Source organism: Triturus cristatus, chromosome 9, assembly GCF_964204655.1.
Source record: "Triturus cristatus chromosome 9, aTriCri1.1, whole genome shotgun sequence".
Classification (NCBI taxonomy): Eukaryota; Metazoa; Chordata; class Amphibia; order Caudata; family Salamandridae; genus Triturus; species Triturus cristatus.
This window is the reverse complement of record NC_140592.1, coordinates 228,201,587-228,223,271: the sequence shown is the minus strand read 5'-3', so window position 1 is coordinate 228,223,271 and position 21,685 is coordinate 228,201,587. Positions and strand designations below refer to the sequence as shown.

The following is a 21,685-nucleotide window of genomic DNA, read 5'->3' as shown; positions in this document are numbered from 1 at the left end:
CGCCGGTCCTCACAGGGCTCCGAGTGCACATGCAGCAGCGCGCCTTATAGCGGGGGGGTGTCCGACTTGCCTCCTCTTCTCCTGTCGACTTTTCCGCCAACCACGCAGCCGTCAATGTGTCGCCAGCGCGGGCTCCAGCACGGCCCGCATGCCTCGTGGTGAGCCTCGGTCTTGCGTGAATCACACGCCGGGCGGCGCGCTCCGCCACACGTCCGCTGAACTCCCCCTCCGGCCACAACCGTCGCTAACTCCGCCGCAGCCGCTCGCACAGGGCTCCAACTTTCACCGAGGCAGCAGCAAGACCTCGTTCGCAGCCAAGGGTAGTTACAGGTACGGGAACAGCGGTTTAGCCAGGATAAATTACGGATTTTGGTTCCAGGCTGCAGGAGCCTCACAGCAGTGCGGCCATTCTGCTTGCGCGCTCTCTAGCGCCCCCTTTATATTTATTTATATTGAGTTGTACATAATTCATTTCCAACAGAAAGAAAGAAAAATGGCTGTAATCTTTGAAAAGAGAAGATGCCCATCATGAAAATAAAAACTAGATGAGAGCCTGCTGCAGGTTTGTTCACCTATTAGGTTCAGACTCTTGTGTCCTTCATTTTTCAAGGCTGAAAGTGAGGCAGATAATTGTCCCCATCAGAGTTTTCTTGGTTCGGGTTTGTTTTGGACCTGCAGACAGTCAGTGGGTTAGACCTCTCCTTCCCAGTCTTCTTCAATCAATCAATCAAGCATTTGTAAAGCGCACTACTCACCCGTGAGGGTCCCAAGGCACTGAGGGGAGGAGGAGGGTGGCAGCTACCGGTCGAACAGCCAGGTCTTGAGAAGTCTCCTGAAGGTCAGCAGGTCCTGGGTTTGACGCAGGTGGGCGGGGAGGGTGTTCCAAGTCTTTGCAGCGAGGTGGGATAATGATCTTCCGCCTGTGGTCATTCGGCGGATGCGTGGGGCGAGGTCGGCCCAGCGAAGCTGGCGGTTCGGGGTGTAGAAGGACAGTTGTTCGTTGAGGTATGCTGGTCTGGCGTTGTGGAGAGCTTTGTGAGCATGGGTGAGGAGTTTGAAGGCGATCCTCTTGTTGACCGGGCAGTGCAGATCTCTAAGGTGGGTGGTGATGTGGCTGTGGTGAGGGAGTCCGAGGATGAGGCGTGCGGAGGCGTTTTGTATGTGTTGGAGTCTCTTCTGGAGTGTAGCCGTGGTTCCTGCGTAGAGGACGTTGCCGTAGGACAGCCTGCTGCTGATGAGTGCTTGGGTAACCGTTCTCCTTGTTTCGGTGGGGATCCATCTGTAGATCTTGCGGAGCATGCGGAGGGTGTTGAAGCAGGAGGAGAAAACAGCTTTGACTTGCTGGGTCATAGAGAGCAGTGAGTCCAGGATGAACCCCAGATTGCGTGTGTGGTTAGTGGGTGCCGGGGCAGCTCCTAGTGTGTTCGGCCACCAGGAGTCGTCCCATACGGAGGGGGTGGAGCCGAGGATGAGGACCTTCGTCTTGTCTGAGTTCAGTTTCAGGCGTCTGGTCGTCATCCAATCTGCGACGGCCTTCATTCCCTCATGGAGGTTGGATTTGGCGGTGTTCGGGTCCTTGGTGAGGGAGAGGATCAGCTGGGTGTCGTCGGCGTACTAAACGATGTTGAGGTGGTGTGCTCTGACGATGTTGGCGAGCGGTGCCATGTAGATGTTGAAGAGTGTCGAGCTGAGGGATGATCCTTGGGGTACGCCGCAGGTGATCGTGGTGGCTTCGGATCAGTACGGGGGGAGGCGGACTCTCTGGGTTCTGCCGGTGATGAAGGAGGTGATCCAGTCCAGGGTTTTGCCTCGGATCCCTGCGTCGCGGAGGCGTGTGTGCAGAGTGTGGTGGTAGACAGTGTCGAAGGCAGCCGAGAGGTCCAGGAGGATGAGGGCCGCAGTTTCGCCCTTGTCCAGTATGGTCCTGATGTCGTCAGTGGCGGCGATGAGGGCGGTTTCGGTGCTGTGATTGCTGCAGAAGCCTGATTGGGAGGAGTCCAAGACGTTGTGCTCCTCCAGGAAGTGGGTCAGTTGTCTCTTGGCGGTCTTCTCAATGACTTTTGCCGGAACGGGAGCAAGGAGATGGGACGGAAGTTCTTGAGGTCCTTTGGGTCCGCCTTGGGTTTCTTGAGGAGGGCGTTGATCTCGGCGTGTTTCCAGCTCTCAGGGAAGGTGGCGGTGTGGAAGGAGCTGTTGATTACTTTTCGGAGTTGGGGTGCGATGACGGAGCTTGCCTTGTTGAAGATGTGGTGGGGGCGGTTGTCGGAAGGTGCGCCGGAGTGGATGGTGTTCATGATTTTGGTGGTGTCTTTGTCGTTGATGTTGAATCAGGAGAGCAGAAGGTCGGTGTGTTTGGTCGGTGTTGGGTCGAGGGGTTGGCGTCTGTCATTGACGGCGGTACCTCATTGGAGCTGGAGCTGGAGCTGGGAGTGGCTAGTTCTTTCACGATGTTGAGGAGCTCTTTGCTGCTGTGTGCGTTGTTGTCGATGCGTTCCTTGAAGGAGGTTCTTTTGGCGGATCGGATGAGTTGGTGGTATTTGCGTCTGGCATTCGTGAGAGCTGCGTGGTTGTCTGGTGGTTGTCTGGTGTCTGTTCATTGTGCCATTGCTTCTCGAGTCTTCTGCAGGTGCGCTTGGAGTTCTGAAGGTTTGCGTTGAACCAGATGGCTCTTCTGTCGGTGTTCCTGTTGGAGGGTTTCCTGATCGGGGCGAGGGTGTTGTCGCAGTCGTCGATCCATTGTCTGAAGTTGTGGCTGCTGCGTCGGTCTCGGTGGACTCGGGTGGAGGGTCTCGAGCGAGTGTGGTGATGAGTTGGTCTTCGGTTACTTTTTTCCAGTTGCGGTGTGGGATCCGTTGCACTTGGTTGTGTGCGGTGTGTTTCTTGAAGGAGAAGTGGATGCAGTGGTGGTCGGTCCAGTGGAGTTCGGTGGTGTGGCTGAAGGTGACGTGGTCGCTGTCGGAGAAGATGGGGTCGAGCGTGTGTCCGGCGGAGTGGGTGGGTGTTGTGACGGGTTGTTTGAGTCCGAGGTTGGCGCGGTTATTTATTTATTTTATTTATTTATTTGTGTATTTTGTAAAGCGGTTGTCGATCAGTGTTTTGGAGTTGTTGTCGATGGTGTTCTCGAGGTGAAAATTCAGGTCTCCGAGGAGGATGTAGTCTGGGGAGGCGAGGGCGTGCGTGCTGATGAGGTCGGCGATGGCTTCGCTGAACTGTGGTCGGGGTCCCGGGTGTCTGTAGACGAGGGTTTCTCTGAGGGTGGTGTTGTGATCGACGTGGATCTGAAAGTGTAGATGTTCGGCCATGCTGATGGTGTCTTCGGTGTTGGTTGAGATTCTGCTGGTGTTCCTGTGGATGATAGCGATGCCTCCTCCTTGTTTGTTGTTGTTCCGGTCCCTGCGTGTGACGTTGTAGCCGTCCGGGATGGCTATGGCTATGGCTATGTCTGGTGCCGAGGAGGTGTTCAACCAGGTCTCCGTCAGGAAGGCGACGTCCGGGGCGGGGGAGTCGAGCAGGTCCCAGAGTTCTACTGCATGCTTGTGGACTGAGCAGGTGTTGAGTAGTATGCAGCTGAGGTGGTTGTTACCTTCCGTGTTGGGATGGGCAGGATGTGCTGGTGTGCGCCGGCTGGTGTAGCTGCAGTTTTGGCAGGTGAAGGGCCCGTGGGTGAGCTTCAAGGTGACCTGGAGGCAGGTGGGATTTCGGCTGGTGTTGAGTGCGTGGAGGGTGTTTGCGTCGTAGTGGCGTCTGGTCCTGTGGGGGTCGCGGAGGGTAGGCTTTCTGGCGCTGGGCGCGGTCCAGGCCGGACGGGTGCAGACGGGCTTGCCTTAGGCACGCCCACAGCGTGACCGCGCAGCGTGACCGCGCAGCGTGACCGCGCAGCGTGACCGCGCAGCGGTCGGCATTTGAAGGGGAGGGACGAGCAGCTGGGAGGCGGGAGCGGGGCGGAAAGGGAAGGCACAGCGACGGAGGAAAAATAGAGGCGAAAACAGGAAGCAACAAGGGGGAACAAAGAGGAAAAAATACAAAATAACAGTAGCAGTCCTAATCCTGATATGACACACGTGAAAAACACTACCAAGCACACTTTACATCAGCAAAACAAAAATTGGCAAAACGGGGTCAGCGGGGACTTGAACCCTGCAACAGGGGCCTTGCTGGATACCAGGCGGCGCAGAGCACTGCGGAGCTGCCCATTATTTAAAAAGTGGTGTACGTCTCAATATGTCCCCTCCCCACAACATAGACTAAATCTACAAAGATTCATATTGCCACACAAGACTACAAGATTGTTTTCCTTTCAGAGAAGCTTTGTTGAACATTTTATATGCTTCAAGGATAAGCCTTATTCCCCTCATGCAGGTGGTAGACATGTAGCCAGAAAACTGAAACCAGTCCTGTCAGATCCCACTGTAATTTTTTAACATGTTTGCCAGAGAGCCTGGCTGTTAAGGCTTAGTCTATCAAACTGAAACTTAACACGCTTCCATCTCCTCCACCAGATCGAGCCAAAGAAGCTTGGTGTGTTGTTCCCTGAGATGTCCCAAGGTGTAGCACTCAAAGCCTGTAACATATATGTCTGTGTGTTGCTTTAAGGAAAATGACTCAAATAGCTGCTCCATCTTTACTACAGCATTTGTAAAGGCTTTTTGTAGCTCTGTAATGATTGAAAACGTGTAGGTTAGGCACACCTGAGTAGATGCAGTAGATACTGTGGCATGGCCTCTGTGTTAGGTGTTGGTTTTCAACGCTACGCCTGCATGAGCCCCACTGAAAGTTCAGAAAACATTCAGTGAAGTCTGATTGACATGCCTTTTGATGGGCAGTGCCTCTTCACTGAAACAGCTAAAGTTTCCAAAATAGGGAGATTCTTCCATCTGGTTCCACATATTGACCTGAGTCTATCCCTACTTCTGAACTACCTTAAAGCAATCCAAAGTTGTCCGAAGCTGGCTCTTTATGTGATATATCAATAAGTTGATGTACCGTGTAAAGAGTCCAGGGGTTCACTTATGAGTGGACAGCGGCTTGCTATGCAATTCCAAAGTGCTCTATTAGGGGGTACTGTGGTCAAGCAGCCTTGGGCTTAACACAGAGCAGTGCAAGACATTTGCAAATACACACAATGATCAATAAATTGCGTCACGACTCAAAAACGAGATCCACACCAATTTATAAAAATGGCAAGTATCTTTATATATGTCTATTCAGAGAAAATCGTTAAATTCAGGTAAGTACGTTTTTAAATATAAATTCTTTTTAGTTCAAAAAGTGGACACAATGCATGTTTTGAGCTCTGCAATGTTTTCCTATGGCAGTAAGAAGAAGTTCTGCAAACAGGTACAGTACATCTACTTACAGGACTAATCTCCTGGAGTTAAGGTTGGTGGTAAGGATCAAGTCAGCACCAGCAGTACACCACCAGCGGCACGAGAGCGAGATGGTGCAGGGTGCAAATAAGCATTGGAAGTCTAATGGGTTTCAATGGGGATTGGTCACTGTAAAAAGAGGCTGCAGGTTCTTGCTAGGAAGCCAGTCGGGTTGAACCAACAGTGGGGTTCAAGGCTTGGAATGCTCAGGGACATCGGGACACCCGGGGTCCTCTTCTCCATGGCCTGGTGGCGACGGATGCAGGGGTGTCTTTAGGCGTCTGGTTTCTCTTACTGGGAGCAGTCGTGGTCGAGGGGGCCTGCTTGCCGAGGCTGCACTTGACGTCTGTTAGTCCATTAGGGTTGAAACCACGATGGACTCGAGCTCTGAAGGGCTGGGGAACCTCGTTGGCACCATTGGCCCACTTCGACTCGAGCCAGAGGTGAAGAGTGTAGTGTTTGCTTAGGGTGTCAGCTTTTGGCAGTTCCGGAGGCTTCAGAGTCTTCTCTTTTGGAGTTCTTTGTAACAGGTCCACTGTTCACAGAAGGTCTTGGTCTTTATTGAAGGCAGACAGTCCTCCCAGGATTTGGAGGCACTCAGCTGCAGGACGAGCCATCTTTGGCCCAGGGTCAACAGAGAACGGCAGACAGGACATCAGGGCTAGTGCTTAGTCAGGTGCTCTCTTCAGTCATCTGCTTTTGAGACTCTTTGTCTCGTCTTCGTAGGTCGTCAGGATCTGCTTCTCTGGTGCTAGGGACTCCACTGCATACTGAATTTAGGGACTGTAGAGTAGTAGCCAATGGGCTACTGACCTTTGGGGTCACTACACCCCCTATATGACCACTTCCTGTTTTGTGTCCCAAAATTCCTAAATTGGCCATCCCAAAGATGGCTACTTCTGAAAAATCGGGTCCACCTCACAGTAACCCACCTTAGGGGTGGTACTAGCTGGTGGTGGCACGCCTACTTGACTAGCTAATTTTCCTGCCTGTCCAGGTGCCAAGAGGTTCCTGGACAAAGGGGTTGGCTTCCTCACTTGTGAGGGGGAGCCAAATTTGCATTTCAAAGGCATCAGCCCTTTGAAGCTTGCCACCTAAGGAATTCTAATCAGAAGATTATCCTGTGGCAGGGGATGTTACACCCTCTTCCCGGCAGGCTTTTGTTTTGATTGTCCTAAGAGCAAAAGACTCTCACCCTAGGAGGTAAGACAGCATCTCGGTAGCAGGCTGGCAGAAACCAGAGGCTGGTAGGTTTTCAGGGGACACCTCTAAGGTGCTCTCTAGAGTGCATGTATTGGTCAATCTGACACTTGCATCCATGTGTGTTTGCCAATACAAGATGTTTGATACAAAACAACCCTATTTTAAGTGAAGCCATCATGTAGCTGGGGAACTCGTTTTCACCAGTGTCCAGCACATGTTCTAAAATGGCTTCCCTGGGGGCGTGGCCAAGATGGCGGTGTGAGCGGACGCTTCCTCCGTCGGCTCCCGCTCCGCTGAACCCCTAGCCCAGATACCGCAGCAGGATCTCCCCCCAAACTGAGGCTCTGACGGGCGGAGGGGACGGCGGAACCGAGGGGGAAGCAGATTGGAGACCCGGGGCCCCAAGGCAGTCACGGAGGGTCGTGGAAGCTGAGCCGACGGGCAGAGGCGGAGCTTAGCGCCGGAGGGGACGGCAGCGCCCTCGGCCTGCCCGCCACGAGAGAGCCCCGGATTCGCCGAAGAGGCCTGGCGCGCGGCGAAGTGGGGAGCGAGCCCGCGAAAGGAAGCGAGAGCGGTCCCATGCTGAGCGGAGCGGCCCCGTAGAAGGAGGGGGCCGCGCAGACGGGTTGACGCGGACAAGGGAGCTCCACCCGGGAGAGGCCCGGGAGACCGCCGTAGGGCAGCAGACGAGGGGGAAGGAAGCAGTGACCCCGGCCGACGGGGGCTCCACGTCGGGAGTTCCCGGGTGAGTCTCGAGGGGAGAGGACTGTAAGAGCGGCGAGGCTACCGGGGCTGGAGCCCACACGGGGTTCCCCTCCCGTCCGTACCCCCCTTCCCCCCCCCCCCTCCCCCCCCCCGAGCCACGTGGGATCGGTGGCGGAGGGGGAGCGCACGAGGAAGAGGAATTACCCGCAGCGGACCAGGGACCTGTGAGGGGGGAGCAAGGGGACGAACTGCGGAAACGAGCCCGAGAATCGGCGCCGGAGAGGGCACCAGAGGCGTGACCTCCCTTCGGGGGTGGATAAGGAGCGAGCTGGCCCTGGGGAGTGCCCCTGCGGCAGTAGGCAGACGGCGCCCGACGGCCGAGCGGCAGAGGCCGGAGCGTGAGCAGCCGTCGCGCTGGATGGACCCTGGGCTGATGGACTGGCGGCGCAGAGCGGTTGTGGGCAGCAGAGGCTAGCGGCTGAAGCACTAGGGTGAGCGGAGGCGTGGACGTTGCCCCCTCCAGAGAGGCGCCACGGCGGAGGAAAAACGGAGGGACCGGCGCCTCGGGAACGGGGTGGTGACACGGCGTCGGGGGTTGCCCCCGGGAGAGCGGGGACGACCAGGTGCAACGAGGTCAGGTGCAGAGGAGACGAGCCAGCGAGGACTGGGACCGCCAGGAGTCCGATCAGAGCGCCGAGGGAGGCCCGAACGGGGAACGCAGCCGGACGCAGCGACCACAGGCGCCCGTGGTTTGGAGGTTCGTCCTGAGGAAGGGAGGCCGGAGGTCGAGGGACAGGAGGCTCGGAGGAGCGTTCGGGCACGGGACGCCCCGGGGATCAGACCCGGTGCAGGATCAGCAAAGCGATCGAGACCGGCCGTCCGACCCAGCGGCCATGGCTGGAAGCAGAGGTGGACGGAAGGGAGAGCGTACTCTCCCCGAGATGCTGGGCCGGCAGTCGCAACGGCAGGAAAGGGGGCAGCGGTCACCCCAGGCCCCCGGAACGGCGACAGACCCCGAGGGAGGGGAGGCCCCGCTCACCAGATCCTTTATGGAATCTCTCTTTGGATCTTTACGGGAAGACTTTCAAGTCCTGAAGAAGGAAGTGGCCAGTGAGGTGCGGGAAATTAAACGAGAGGTGGACGGCTTAGGCGAGCGTGTGGCCACGGTGGAAGAGACCAGCCTACGACGGGACGAAGAGATTGAACATTTGCGACAAGAGGTACTGAGACTGCGAGACCAGCAGATCGATCTCCAGGCCCATGCCGAGGACCTGGAAAACAGGTCTCGGCGAAACAACATACGGGTCCGCGGGGTCCCATCGTCAGAAGAGGGAACAGACATTGCAGGCTACCTGGGGGCGCTGTTCCGGGAAGTCCTGGGAGAGCCCGAGGAGTTCCAGGTCCGAATCGACAGGGCACACAGAGTGGGAGCACGGCGGAGAGGACCAGCGCCGGCCCCGGACATTTTAGCCTTTCTACCAGACTTCCCACTCAAAGAGCGGATTATGGCGGAGGCGCGGAGGCGGCAGCCCTTGACCTTCCGGGGGCACTCAGTGGCCCTCTACCAGGATCTGTCTGCAATCACGCTCCAGAAACGGAGGACGTTCAAACCAGCCACCGACTTTCTACGAGAAAACCAGGTACCCTATGCTTGGGGGCACCCCTTCAGGCTCATCTTTCGGTGGAATGGAGTCCAGCACCAGCTGCGTTCCCTGCGGGAAACCTGCAGTATCCTGGGCCTGCCAGAGGGAGAGGAGGATGCGTCCCCGCCGCGTCGAGGGCGCGCCAGAGGTGGAGACTGGCGGCGGGTGACCGGGAGGCGCTCTCGGGACCGCCCGACGAGGCCGGGCGCACCTGCCGACCGGGCAGAAGAGGACAGAGCAGATCCGGAGGTGGCTGAGAGCGCTGGTCCCGGCGACAGCGACGTCGCATTAACGGCTTAAGAACTGCTCCGGGGGGAGATCACATGAGGACACAGCAGCTTTCAGGTTCGGGGTAAGGGGGGGGAGGGGGGGCTGGCGGGGGGGGGGGGGGCAGGTGGTCTAACGCCCACTGGAGAGTGTTACCAAAGACTTGTCCTCTAGAGGACCGGACTTGGACTATGCAGATACGGGGTTTGGGGCTAGGGTGGGGGGTTTTGTTGGGGCAGTTATTGGTTTGAGTTGGGGAACGGGCTGGGGGCGGGAGGGGGAGGAGGGGGAGGGGGCAGTTAATGTCGCGGCGAGGAAGGGCTGAAAGAGCCGGCACCACACCAGGAAGGGGAGCGAGGAGGGCAGATCACGGGGAGGGGAGGGGACACCGTCCAGAGCAGGACAGATGGCAAGACAGGGAAAAGGGACACGACAGGAGCAGCGACCTCACGGGAATGCCATTTGACACCGGGGGAGAACAGAGCGGGAGGGGCTTCGCTTCCACATGTCACCCATGACTTTTAAAATAGTGACGCTGAATGTGCGGGGCCTTAACAACCCGACCAAACGGCGGGCGGTGCTCTCTTTATTAGACAATACGCAGGCAGATATCTGTCTACTTCAGGAAACACACCTCTTGCCCAGGGACTGCGCCAGACTGCGCTCTCACAAATTCCCCACGCAGTTCTTCTCCTCTAATAGTACCAAAACGGCGGGGGTGGCGATATTGGTAGCTCGGCGATTTCAGGGAGAGGTCCTCCACAAGCTGGCGGAGCTACGGGGCCGTTTATTGGTCTATCGGTTCCGGGTGGCGGGCACAGCCATCCCAATTGGATCTCTATATAGCCCGAATGACCGGCAGGACCGATTTCTAGAGGCGGCGCTGGGGGAGGTGGCGGCTGCACCGATACGCACGTAATTATAGGGGGAGACTTTAACCTCGTTTTCGATTCGACACTGGATAGATCTGCCCAACGGTCACAGCAGGCAGGGGAGTTCTCAGCAGGTAGCAAGGTACAGCTGATGGACATGGGACTGCGGGATTTGTGGCGTCACCTGCACCCGACGGAACGGGACTACACCTTCTACTCACATAAACACAAAACCTACGCACGGCTGGACCACTTCCTAGTGACCGAGCCGGTCAGCGCACTGGCCACAGCGGCGGACATAGGTGTAATCCCCATGTCGGACCATGCCCCGGTGACGGCCACCTTCTCGGTGCCGCCGGTGGATACTACCACTAGAGTGTGGCGCCTTCGAGACTCCTTGCTATACAGAGGGGACGTCATCAAACAGGTGATTGCCGCTATTCGGGAATACCAATCCTACAATGAGAACACGGAAACCTCCAGAGCGACGCAATGGGCTGCCCTGAAGGCAGTCTTGCGGGGGGAGTTCATCGCGATATCGGCGGCGAATAATGCACACAGACGTAGCAAACGGGAGGAGCTTACGCAGAAGGTCAGGAAGTTGGAACACATGCATCGCCGAACCGGGGCCCCCCGGATATGGCGGCAGCTCCAAGGAGCGAGAAAGACCCTGGTCGCTCTGGATATGGACAGGGCGGAATACGCGGCGCTTCGCCTTAAACATGCCTACTACACTGGGGGGGACCGGTGCGGCCGCTTGCTAGCGAGCAAGCTCCGAGTGGCGAGACAGAAGCACCGGGTGAGGGAAATCACCAACCACTCGGGGTCGACAGTCAAGGAGGATGGTAGCATCGCGGACGCATTTCGCCAATACTACGCGGATCTTTATGCTGGGGACCCCCCGGACGGGCGAGCCACGAAAGGGTACCTGGAATCGGTCTCTCTGCCCACACTGACACCGCTGCAGGCGGAGGGACTTGACAGGGACATTAGAGTGGAAGAGGTGATCTCCGCCATTGCCAAACTTAAGATCGGTAAATCCCCGGGGCCGGATGGATTTACCGCCCTCTTTTATAAAATGTTCTGCACTACACTCGCGCCGATCCTCACACGCCTCTTCAACAACTTCGCGAAACAGGGGACTATGCTGCGGGACTTGCTGCGGGCGTCACTGACGGTTATCCCTAAGCCGGGGAAAGATAGCTCACAATGTGGCTCCTACCGGCCGATATCCTTATTGAATGTGGACCTAAAAGTATACACGGGGATCCTGGCGTCCCGATTAGCCCCTCTGCTGCCGGGGCTCATAGGCCCAGATCAGGCGGGCTTTGTTCCCGGGCGGCAGACGGTCGACAACACCAAACGGATCGTGCACATTATAGAGAAGGCATCACGGATTCGAGGCGAGAGAATGCTCCTGGCGGTAGACGTCGAGAAAGCCTTCGATCGGGTGCACTGGCCTTATCTAGAACAAGTGCTTGGGAAAGTGGGGATACGGGATAAATTCCGTAATATGATATTCAACTGTTACGGGACTCCAACCGCGGTGGTGAGGGTTAATGGCTGCAGCTCCGGGAGCTTTAACATTGAGAGGGGCACGAGGCAGGGCTGCCCGTTGTCGCCCATACTGTTTGCCCTGTATATGGAGCCATTCGCGCAACGTATCAGGGACAACCCAGAGGTGAAAGGAGTAAAAATGGGTGGGTTCTACCACGCTGTCAGCCTCTACGCGGATGATGTTATCTTCTCTTTAGAGGAACCGCTCAGAGCCCTGCCGGCGTGTCTCGAGGAGCTGACCGCGTTCGCTGCAGTCTCCGGATTTAAGATGAACATGGGGAAGTCAGTGGCCCTGGGCCTGTCGCTTTCGCCGGAGACCCGGGCGCGTTTGCAGCGTCTAGCCCCGATAGTCTGGTCTACAGGCACGATACCGTACCTGGGGATACAGCTGGCCTCCACCCTGCCGGAGATGACGGCGGTCAATTACATGACCCTAGGCAGGAAAATACGGGAAGAACTGGTTCGGTGGGACCGCGGTACCCTGTCGTTGCTAGGCAGAGTGGCTGCATTTAAAATGACTGCCCTACCTCAGATACTCTATCTGTTCCGGGCGCTTCCGTTGACGCCGCCGGTTGGGTGGATCCGGGGGATGCAGTCTGAGCTGGGGAGGTTTGTGTGGCAGGGAAAGAAACCGAGACTGCGGCTGGCGCTCTCCCTGCTGGCGCCGGAGAAGGGAGGCCTTGGTGTCCCAGATCTCCGCAAATATTTCCAAGCAGCTCAGCTGCGACACCTGGTGGAGTGGAGCAAGTGGGAGTCGGACAAACACTGGCTCTTCCAGGATCAAGCGGTGGCGGGTCGGCCACTGCAGGAAGTGCCGTTCCTGAGACGGGCCCACCGCCCAGCTAACCTCTATGCCTCTTTTATCACCAGAGTGCCACTGAGGGCGTGGGACGCCGCAAACCTTGCATACGGGTTAACCTCGTTTCCGTCCCCGCTGACGCCCTTGGTGGACAACCCGGACTTTACGCCGGGGATGCAGGGGGGAGCGTTTGCCCACTGGAGGGCGGCCGGCTGTAGAGCTCTGTGTCACCTGTACACCTCTGAGGGGATTATCCCTTTCTCGAGCTTTCGGCAGGAATATACGTTGCCCGAGGCGGAGAGAATGAGATACCTGCAGGCTAGACACTGGGCGCTGAGCCCGCAGGTGCGAGAGACCGCAGATAGGAGACTATCCCAATACGAGCGCTGGCTTATGACCCGGACGTCTGACGCGAAGCTTATAAGTGATCTCTATAAATTCCTCCAGTTGCCGTCCTCGCACTTTTATCACCCGGGCCGGGCGCGCTGGGAGACGGAACTAGGTAGGGCACTAAGCCATAAGGAGTGGGAACAGATTGCGTATAGGGCACGACACTCGGCGTATCACACCGGCCTGACAGAGACCCTCACGAAGGTTTCTCTGTATTGGTACTACACCCCGGCACGCATTCATGCGATGGACAGCAGTAAAGACTCGAGATGCTGGCGAGGGTGCGAGCAGGTGGGGACACTGACCCACATTTTGTGGGAATGCACGCGACTGGGGGATTATTGGAAGGAGATATTGGACACGGTGGACTCCCAGTTTGACATTGAGTTACCACGTCTGCCAGCCTACATTCTGTTGGGCCTCCCCAACGCATTGATGTACCCGCTCCGATCTCGCAGAGGGAGGCAGATTGCGATAGCGCTAGGCTCAGCCATCCAAAACATCCTCACACACTGGCGCACTCCCACGCTCCCCACAGTCACAGGCTGGTTGCACAGATTGTGGTATGTGCTGGGAATGGAGAAAATGTCACTGACAGCACGGGGGGAGGTCGAGCAATATAGAGAGATCTGGAGGCTGTTTATTTCCTTGCTCGCCACCGAATTCAGGGAACTGACATGCCCCAGATACCTCAAACTCTTACGGCTTTCGGAATCGGAAGGACAGGCTGGGTGAGGCCACCTAAGTAGGGAGGCACGGTCGTTGACGTGGCGGGGAGCAAGGTCCTTGGACATTAACGATGGACGGGGGGGGAAGGGGGTGTGGTGCAGGGGGGGGGAGGGGGGACGGGAGGGAGGGTTAAAAGTTTGCTGGCACATGGACCCCAGGTAACAGAGAAACTCATAAAGGAAGCTAGGAGGGGCCGGAGAGACACGGGAAATCACCTTGACAGGGCGACAGGGCCTGGGGGGATCCGGGGGAAGAAGATGTTCCATGTGATACTTGCCGGCCCCTGCGGTTGTAGGCGTATGCATGGATTGTTACGGATGTTGCTGGTTTGTTGTTGGTATTTAATAAAGAGATTTAAACATAAAATGGCTTCCCTGGTCACTTCTACTGGCTGTAATGGAACTGACCAGCACATGGGCATATCTGCTTATGCAGGTATACGCTCACTTGTACTAATCACCCTGCCTTAGGGCTGTCCGGCCAGCTGTAGAGGTGACTTACAAGTATCACATGTGTGGTAGGAGACATAGCACACAGGGAAGTGTTACATGTCATGTTTTCGCTTTTGTCTGCATCAAGACACACAGCCTGCGATAATGGCAGTCTTGCAGGTACTTGGTGAGGGGTCCCTTAGGGTAGCACAATTCATGCCGCAGCCCTCATGGGCCTTGTTTAGTACCTCAGGCCCTAGGTACCAGGGTCCCATTTACTGGAGACTTACAGAGGGTGGAAAAGTTTTGCCAATTGGGGAACAAGTTTTGGGAAAGAGTTTCGGCACTGGGAACCTTATTAGCAGGAAACAAGTGCACTTTCAGTCGCAATCACGTCATTTACCAGGCAGAAAGTCTGGGCAGAAAGTGTCGGTGGCCATATCAACAAGCATTGGCATAGCCAATAGGTCTCGCCTTTGGGACCTTATAAGTGTTTAGCCATGCAACAGTTGCATAACTAAATACTTATAAGGTCCCAAAAGCGAGACCTATTGGCTATGCCAAGCGGAAGTGAAAATAATCGCGGAAAAGCACGGCGCGCACGCCCGCGCACATGCACTGTAGCTCTAGGCTGGCCTGGTAGCACTCTTTGGAGCCCTCTCAAAAAGTCTCGCCAGACCAGCGCATGCGCTGGGTCAGGCGACACCTGAAAAGGGGCACTTTCCTACAGGAGTCAAAGGGGCAATACCTTATTGTTTCCAGTACAGGGGATTAAGTTTATAAAAACATGCTTGATTGAGAACAGAACTTCATTACTTCAAAATAAGGTAGTGTCTCCTGCAAATATCAGTTAAAGCATCTCACATTGGTGTGTAACGGTCTCTGGTAACACATTCTTTCTGCCAAGCAGGAGGAATGCAGTCTATGCAGAAAACAGGCAAAGTATTTAAGCTGTGCAGTTGGATTAAATTAGAACTAACCCAACAAAATAACAGCATAAAGTGGGGGCAATCTAATAGATTTCACTACAAAGAACCAAGAAAACGTTTTCAGGGGTATCCTTCGAGATTTAAACCCCAGATGTCCACTGGAGCTGCTTTTCTCACATCTACTGGAAATGAAATAACCAGACATATTGAACTGAGCCCACTAACCAGGTCTTAAAGGATCTAATGGAAGCACTGTGCAAAGAACCTGTCTTAACATCATATTGGACAGTCACAAAAGAATGTTTACCTGCAGTTAGGCTCTATACAACCTATGCCTACTGTGTCTTAAAAGAACCTCGGAATGGTCAATGAGCATGCACCTCTTGCTTGGGTGGCTGATCATAAAGGTACAAACCCCAGTCTGTTGAGATTTTCCTCTTTTGTAACCCAGTGATGCACATATAGGCAGGTCAGCTTAAGCCTTCTATCCCAAATAGAGGCTATTCTATTGTTTCCCATACGCTGTAAACCTGAGGAGTATATCACCCACAGGGCTCTGAGTCCAACACTCCCCCAGCAGCCGTCATAGTCCTTGCTGGTTCCTTCACCTCAGCATGTGTAGTCTGCTTCTGTGCCCATGTTAGCACGTGCACAAACATTGTTGCTGACATCTGTTGCTTTGTGTGTCCATATTGTCACTCGCACCAGAAGGTTTGGTGGGCGCTATTGCAGAAACTACTTGACTCTTCTCTTTTCATATATGTTTCCACTTCATCCTTGAAAGTTGAATTCCCTGTTCCCCTGTAAGCTTTCTTGCTAAGTATGTTTATCCACCTTACCATGTTACATATTGTACCACCTGCCACTCCAATAACTCTCCATGTTCTGTGACATGGTCTTGTGGGTGGCTGTGCTGAGCGGCTTCATTCCTTGCTTTGGAGTGTCTTCCCCCTCCTGCTTCTTGCTCTGTATGATTGTAGTATTGAAGCAAAGTGGTATTGCGGATTCCAGTAGAGGCGACAAGGAAACACAGTAACAATACCAATGTAATACAGAAGGTACATCGGTGTGACTTTATTTTGTCGATACAAACTGTTGTGTCTTGAAGAAAATTAAATCAGGCAAACCAATACGATGCTCTGTATCACACAGAGGAGTAGTCTTGTAATCCATGTTGTGTCTCTTTGAGAGACAGCCCCAAGCCATATAAACGTGTGAGAGCAGCTTTGCCGTCATGTTTTTTCTCAGACTACTGTTCTGAACAAAGGAGATAAAGTCCTCTGCAGGACCACTGATTACCTCTGGTGGACGAACCATTAGAGAATTAGCCAGTTACTCAGACTTTAAAAGAAAGATAAGGCATCAGCATTATCTGGTGTTCTTATCTGATTTAAGTTTCTCATTCAGCAGTCCCTGACCTTCATTCTTGTACCAAACTCCTGCCAGTGACAGCAATTTCTCCGTAACAGATGCCACAGTCTGTGCTACTCTGCCTCCAGGAATGGTTGTCACAGACAAAAAGGTTTCAAGGGTGTGCCTTATTTTTCTGATTTCAGTACAGGGCAGTCAGACCTTCATCTGCTTCCCTCTATACTATAGCCAAGCCACTTTCTTTATACACTGTTGTGAAGAATGATAGCTTTTCAACCATTTTTAAGGCAGGCAAGTTGAAACCCCATGTTAAACCTTTTTGCATTTTAAAAGAATAAGTGGACCTTGGGAGTAAAAACAGATTACAAGTCACCAGCAGCGAGGGCCGCTAATAAGCATTTTTCATGCAGTGGGTATTTCTCCCAATTTCTAGTCCACATAATATTCTAGCTGAGTGAATGACTGAAGCCCTATAATGAAGCATGACACCCATCTGGGTGTGTGAGGGCTCAGTCTTCTATTAAGAAAGACCTTCCCCATAACTGAAGAATTTCTGCCTACACTTCTCATTAGACTTTCTCTCTTTCTATAGGAACAACTACCCGCCTTTTGTATTTACGCGTCTGCCGTGCCCCTCAGGAACTTTTTCATTCTTGTTTATTGTAGAGAGACCAAGATTATCGTTACATATTCTGACTAATAATTAGTGAAGATCTCCTGATGGAGAAAGAAAACCTACTTACCTACAGTCCCGACTCCCCTTCATGGATATGTTCATTGAATCAATTAACTGTCCATTCACCAACCTGTTATAGCAAGTAGGGAACATAGTGAATTAACGACCACGTTCTTTTCTCTCGCTCACCTTCCTGTTGAAATACCAAGCCGGACTGCTCACCCTTCAAGGATACTGCAGTACTTGCGGACATTAAAAACGGTGTCCTCTCTCTCTGTCTCTCTGTCTCTCTGTCTCTCTGTCTCTCTGTCTCTCTCTCTCTCTCTCTCTCTGTCTCTCTCTCTCTCTCTCTCTCTCTGTCTCTCTGTCTCTCTCTCTCTCTCTCTGTCTCTCTCTCTCTCTCTCTCTCTCTCTCTCTCTCTCTCTCTCTCTCTCTCTCTCTCCGTCTCTCTGTCTCTCTGTCTCTCTGTCTCTCTGTCTCTCTGTCTCTCTGTCTCTCTGTCTCTCTGTCTCTCTGTCTCTCTGTCTCTCTGTCTCTCTGTCTCTCTGTCTCTCTGTCTCTCTGTCTCTCTGTCTCTCTCTGTCTCTCTGTCTCTCTGTCTCTCTCTGTCTCTCTCTGTCTCTCTCTGTCTCTCTCTGTCTCTGTCTCTCTCTCTCTCTCTCTCTCTGTCTCTCTGTCTCTCTGTCTCTCTGTCTCTCTTTCTCTCTGTCTCTCTCTCTCTGTCTCTCTCTCTGTCTCTCTCTCTCTGTCTCTCTGTCTCTCTCTCTCTCTCTCTCTCTCTCTCTCTCTCTCTGTCTCTGTCTCTCTCTCTCTCTCTGTCTCTCTCTGTCTCTCTCTGTCTCTGTCTCTGTCTCTGTCTCTCTCTGTCTCTGTCTCTGTCTCTGTCTCTCCAAACCATCCAAAAAAAAAAAAAAGGAAATGTTGCCTTGGGATAGGCAATGCTAGATTATTTTTTTAACTAGGTTTCTATTAAATGATCCGGGATCTTGCACCCGAGTGAAGATATTCCATGTTTATAACTTTAATATCAAAAACTGATGGAGAATTAGAATTGTAATAAGCAATGAGTGCTGCCTTCCTAAGGACCGTCATTCTTACAGGCCCTGGGGCTACGGTTTGTTTTTTAGGTCTTTGCTTCTTAGCTGAAACTATTATAAGGTTTCGGGTCAAAATATTACACATGGTGGACTCTGATTACAGATATGTAACTGTTTCTTCCTCCAAGTTAATCATTTTTTATTACTGGATGTCTTGGAGTGGTGTGATTTACCAATTGTACTGTTATTGATTTTGTGCTTATTAAATATACCTATTATAATTTCATTTGACTTCTTCTCGGAATGAGGTTCACACATTTTTAAGGTGTTATGATATTGGTTGGGATAATACGGACTGTAAATCATCTACTTGTTTCAGAATTTATCAAATACATTTGATTGAATGTTGTTATCCCCATAGAATTTCACAAAACCTCTATTAGAAGTGAGTGGTCTGATCATTGTTTAATTACGTTAAGCAGGTTTTCTCTCAAATTCAACATTCAGGTTAACTGCATTTGCAATCCATTGACTTAATGATTGTAGAATACAATACCTCTATAATCAGAAAGCCTTCAAAACACTGAAAAGAAAAAAAAAGATAACCCCAGTCAGCCGTAGTATCCTAATAATAATGCAGAAAAAAAGATTGATTCACTAGTGTGACTATAAGTAGTATTCATCACATCTGAAAGCAGACTTCCTCAAGTAATTGAATAACTAATATAAAATTACCCACAAGGCAGTAAGTGAAACAAGATGTATGGTCTTGGGGGTGATGTGTTTCCTACAGTGGTGGGAAGCACATTGTGTTCTTCAAATACCCCTCACACACCAAAAGGGCCCTTGGTGTCATGCTTCATCATAGGGGTCTTCGCACCCCTCTACGGAGCGCGGCGTGCTGCTAACCAACAGATACGCGGGAGCACTTGATGTAACCACTATTTGTAGTGTGTGAGGGTGTGAGTGGTAGGGTCAGCAGTGAATAGTGAGTGAATGTTAAAAAATACCTGGCAAGTGAGGACTAGAAAGATTTTTAATAAACCTCCCTGCTGATATTGTTAAAAACAGTGAGGGGACCCCGTGCTATCTAGCACTATGTGAGGATACTACCTCACCCGACCGTCCCCTCCGTGGCTATCCACGGAGCCACGGAGGGGACGTTCGGGTGAGGTAGTATCCTCACATATAGTGCTAGATAGCACAGGGTTGCCTGCGTTTCTCTGAAGGCTCATGAGGCCTCGACGCAAGAGGAGATAAAGATATTACTTTGTCGCCACATCAATTGAGCATAATAGGCACATTATACATTTAATTAACACATAGTATTCCCTATGTTCTGGACGGTATTTTACTGCCTCTTGCGAGTAGGGTAGGGATCTGTGTACCCGTCCTGAAGAAGAAGCATCTGGCTTCGAAACATGTTGACACAGACACACAGGAGGCATTGTACATCAATACATTAACCCCTCCACCTCACTGTTTTTAACAATACCAGCTGGGAGGTTTATTAAAAATCTTTCTAGTCCTCACTTGCCAGGTATTTTTTAACATTCACTCACTATTCACTGCTGACCCTACCACTCACACCCTCACACACTACACATAGTGGTTACATCAAGTGCTCCCGCGTATCAGTTGGTTAGCAGCACGCCGCGCTCCGTAGAGGGGTGCAAAGAACTCTATGATGAAGCATGACACCAACGGCACTTTTGGTGTGTTAGGGGAATTTAAAGAACACAATGTGCTACCCACCACTGTAGGAAACACATCACCCCCCAAGACCATACATCTTGTTTCACTTACTGCCTTGTGGGTGGATTCCATTTGTTTATGAATTGTAGTCAGGGGAGATTGAATCCACTCCCTGTGTCCCTCCGGACACTTCCTCTCTCCACTCCCTCCTTTGATATTTATGATAATATAAAATTACACCAGGTGAATAGTGCTTGATATACCAAGGGAGTTGCAGGAATATTGATACTTATAGAAAATTATATGGGGTGGTTTCTTCAGCTAGATACCATCAGGGTGAAAATAGATTTTGGAGCACCTCGATGGAAGGCACACGTTCTATACACTTTTATTTTGTCCAATTAAATACCACATCTATGAGTAAATATTATTTCTGTCCTTACTTTGAAGACACTAACGTCTTAAATAACAAATGTCAGAGCTTTCAAATGTTTGCTGTGAAATACCTGTCTCAGTTGGTTTGTTAAAATTTTAAGACTATTTGACTATTTTGATACCAAAAGCTTCATCCATGATTTTCCTTATCACAGTAATTTACACAGAGGCAGTCATATTACCCCTTCACAAAAGCAAGGAACTGCAAACTGTTCTCTTTTAATGCCTCTTTGTCATTCTTATAGGTTACTTCTTTGAGTTCAATAGTGATTGATTAATGTTAAAATGTACTCTATATATTTGTTGTGCAATGCTGTACAATGTTCTTCTACATCTTGTTTGCATTCAAAATTGAAAACAAATGGATTTGAATAGGAATATTTATGTCTGCATTATAACAGCTAGAAATTTCGAGCTTGGAAAAAACAAGGGCAATAATGGCAGAGGAGCTTGTAAAGTTGACCAATCTTAATGATGAGCTTGACGAGAAAGTACAAGAGATACCAAAATTGCGGGTACAGTTGAGGGTAAGTGTTTTGCAATTTATTATGATTTTTTCTAATTGTTTAAAAGCTTTGTTATTACCCTTTCCTTCGTTACCAGTTTCCCTCATTACTGCAATGTCCTGGCTCACTTTAGCTCTCAACTTGTAGGTACTGTACCACTTAGTGACCGGATGAAATACGCTTTTCATAAGTTAACTTTGGTCTTGCACGCCTGTTATCCTGCACACACGCATGCATCATTTATGCTTGCATCCCTTATCGCCTGTTCGGGCTGCTCACTTAATATTTCCCTTTTTTGACCATCATTGTGTAATGGTACATACTTCTTTAATGCTTAGCGATTCTGTAATGTGCAAACCATGTTTCTTAAAATGTGTTGCCTTTTTATATTTGTGGTAAGGTAAAATAAACTAAAGACTTCATCTGTAGTTCTAGTCCATATGTGTATTGTCACTAGCTGTTTGGGTAGCAAACTGACATACCCGCTGAGTCTCCATAGTGGGAACTAGTAATCTGATGCATGCCTCTACCGCATGTGTTGCCATTGACACAAGGTCCTTCCAAAACAGTTAAGGAATAGATGCATTTCAAGGGATGACCCTATCCCCACTTAGGGATTGACTTTGTCACTAAGGTAAGTACAGCTTACAGTGCTAGCCATCAACAAACTACAGAAACAAGCTAAAACATTTTTTACTCCAGCCAATGAGGTGGAGGTGTTCTGTACCCCACTCTCCCAAGAGATGACTATAGATAAGGTGCCTACCCCATGTCTTGCATGCAGGGAGTCTCTACAGAGCTCTGCTTTTCCATTATTCATCCATTTATTCTGACTGAAAACCTTCCTTTTTGGCTTCCCTGCAATCTTCAATTCTTTTGGCAGTTGTTCGTCTGGGATTGTTAGTTTCTGGGGATGTGTTTCCTGGATGAGGAAGCTTGAATCCTACCATGGCCGACCACAAACTGCAGGAATATAAGATTAGGCACAAATTTTAACAAACACTCTACACAATAGACAGAGTATAGTATAGATTGAGGGCGGAAGAAAGGACCCTCATCTGGTGAGAAGGCTT

The 21,685-nt window shown here is 51.7% G+C and overlaps 1 protein-coding gene across 1 annotated transcript in view; it reads left to right on the top strand.

The window, feature by feature from the left end:
- The window catches only part of TMF1 (TATA element modulatory factor 1), a 271,023-nt gene that overhangs the window by 200,365 nt on the left and 48,973 nt on the right, over positions 1-21,685 (top strand). The window contains exon 16 of the mRNA XM_085624782.1: positions 20,508-20,633. Coding sequence (XP_085480908.1) covers positions 20,508-20,633 — 126 coding nt within the window. The remainder of the gene's footprint in view (positions 1-20,507; positions 20,634-21,685) is intronic.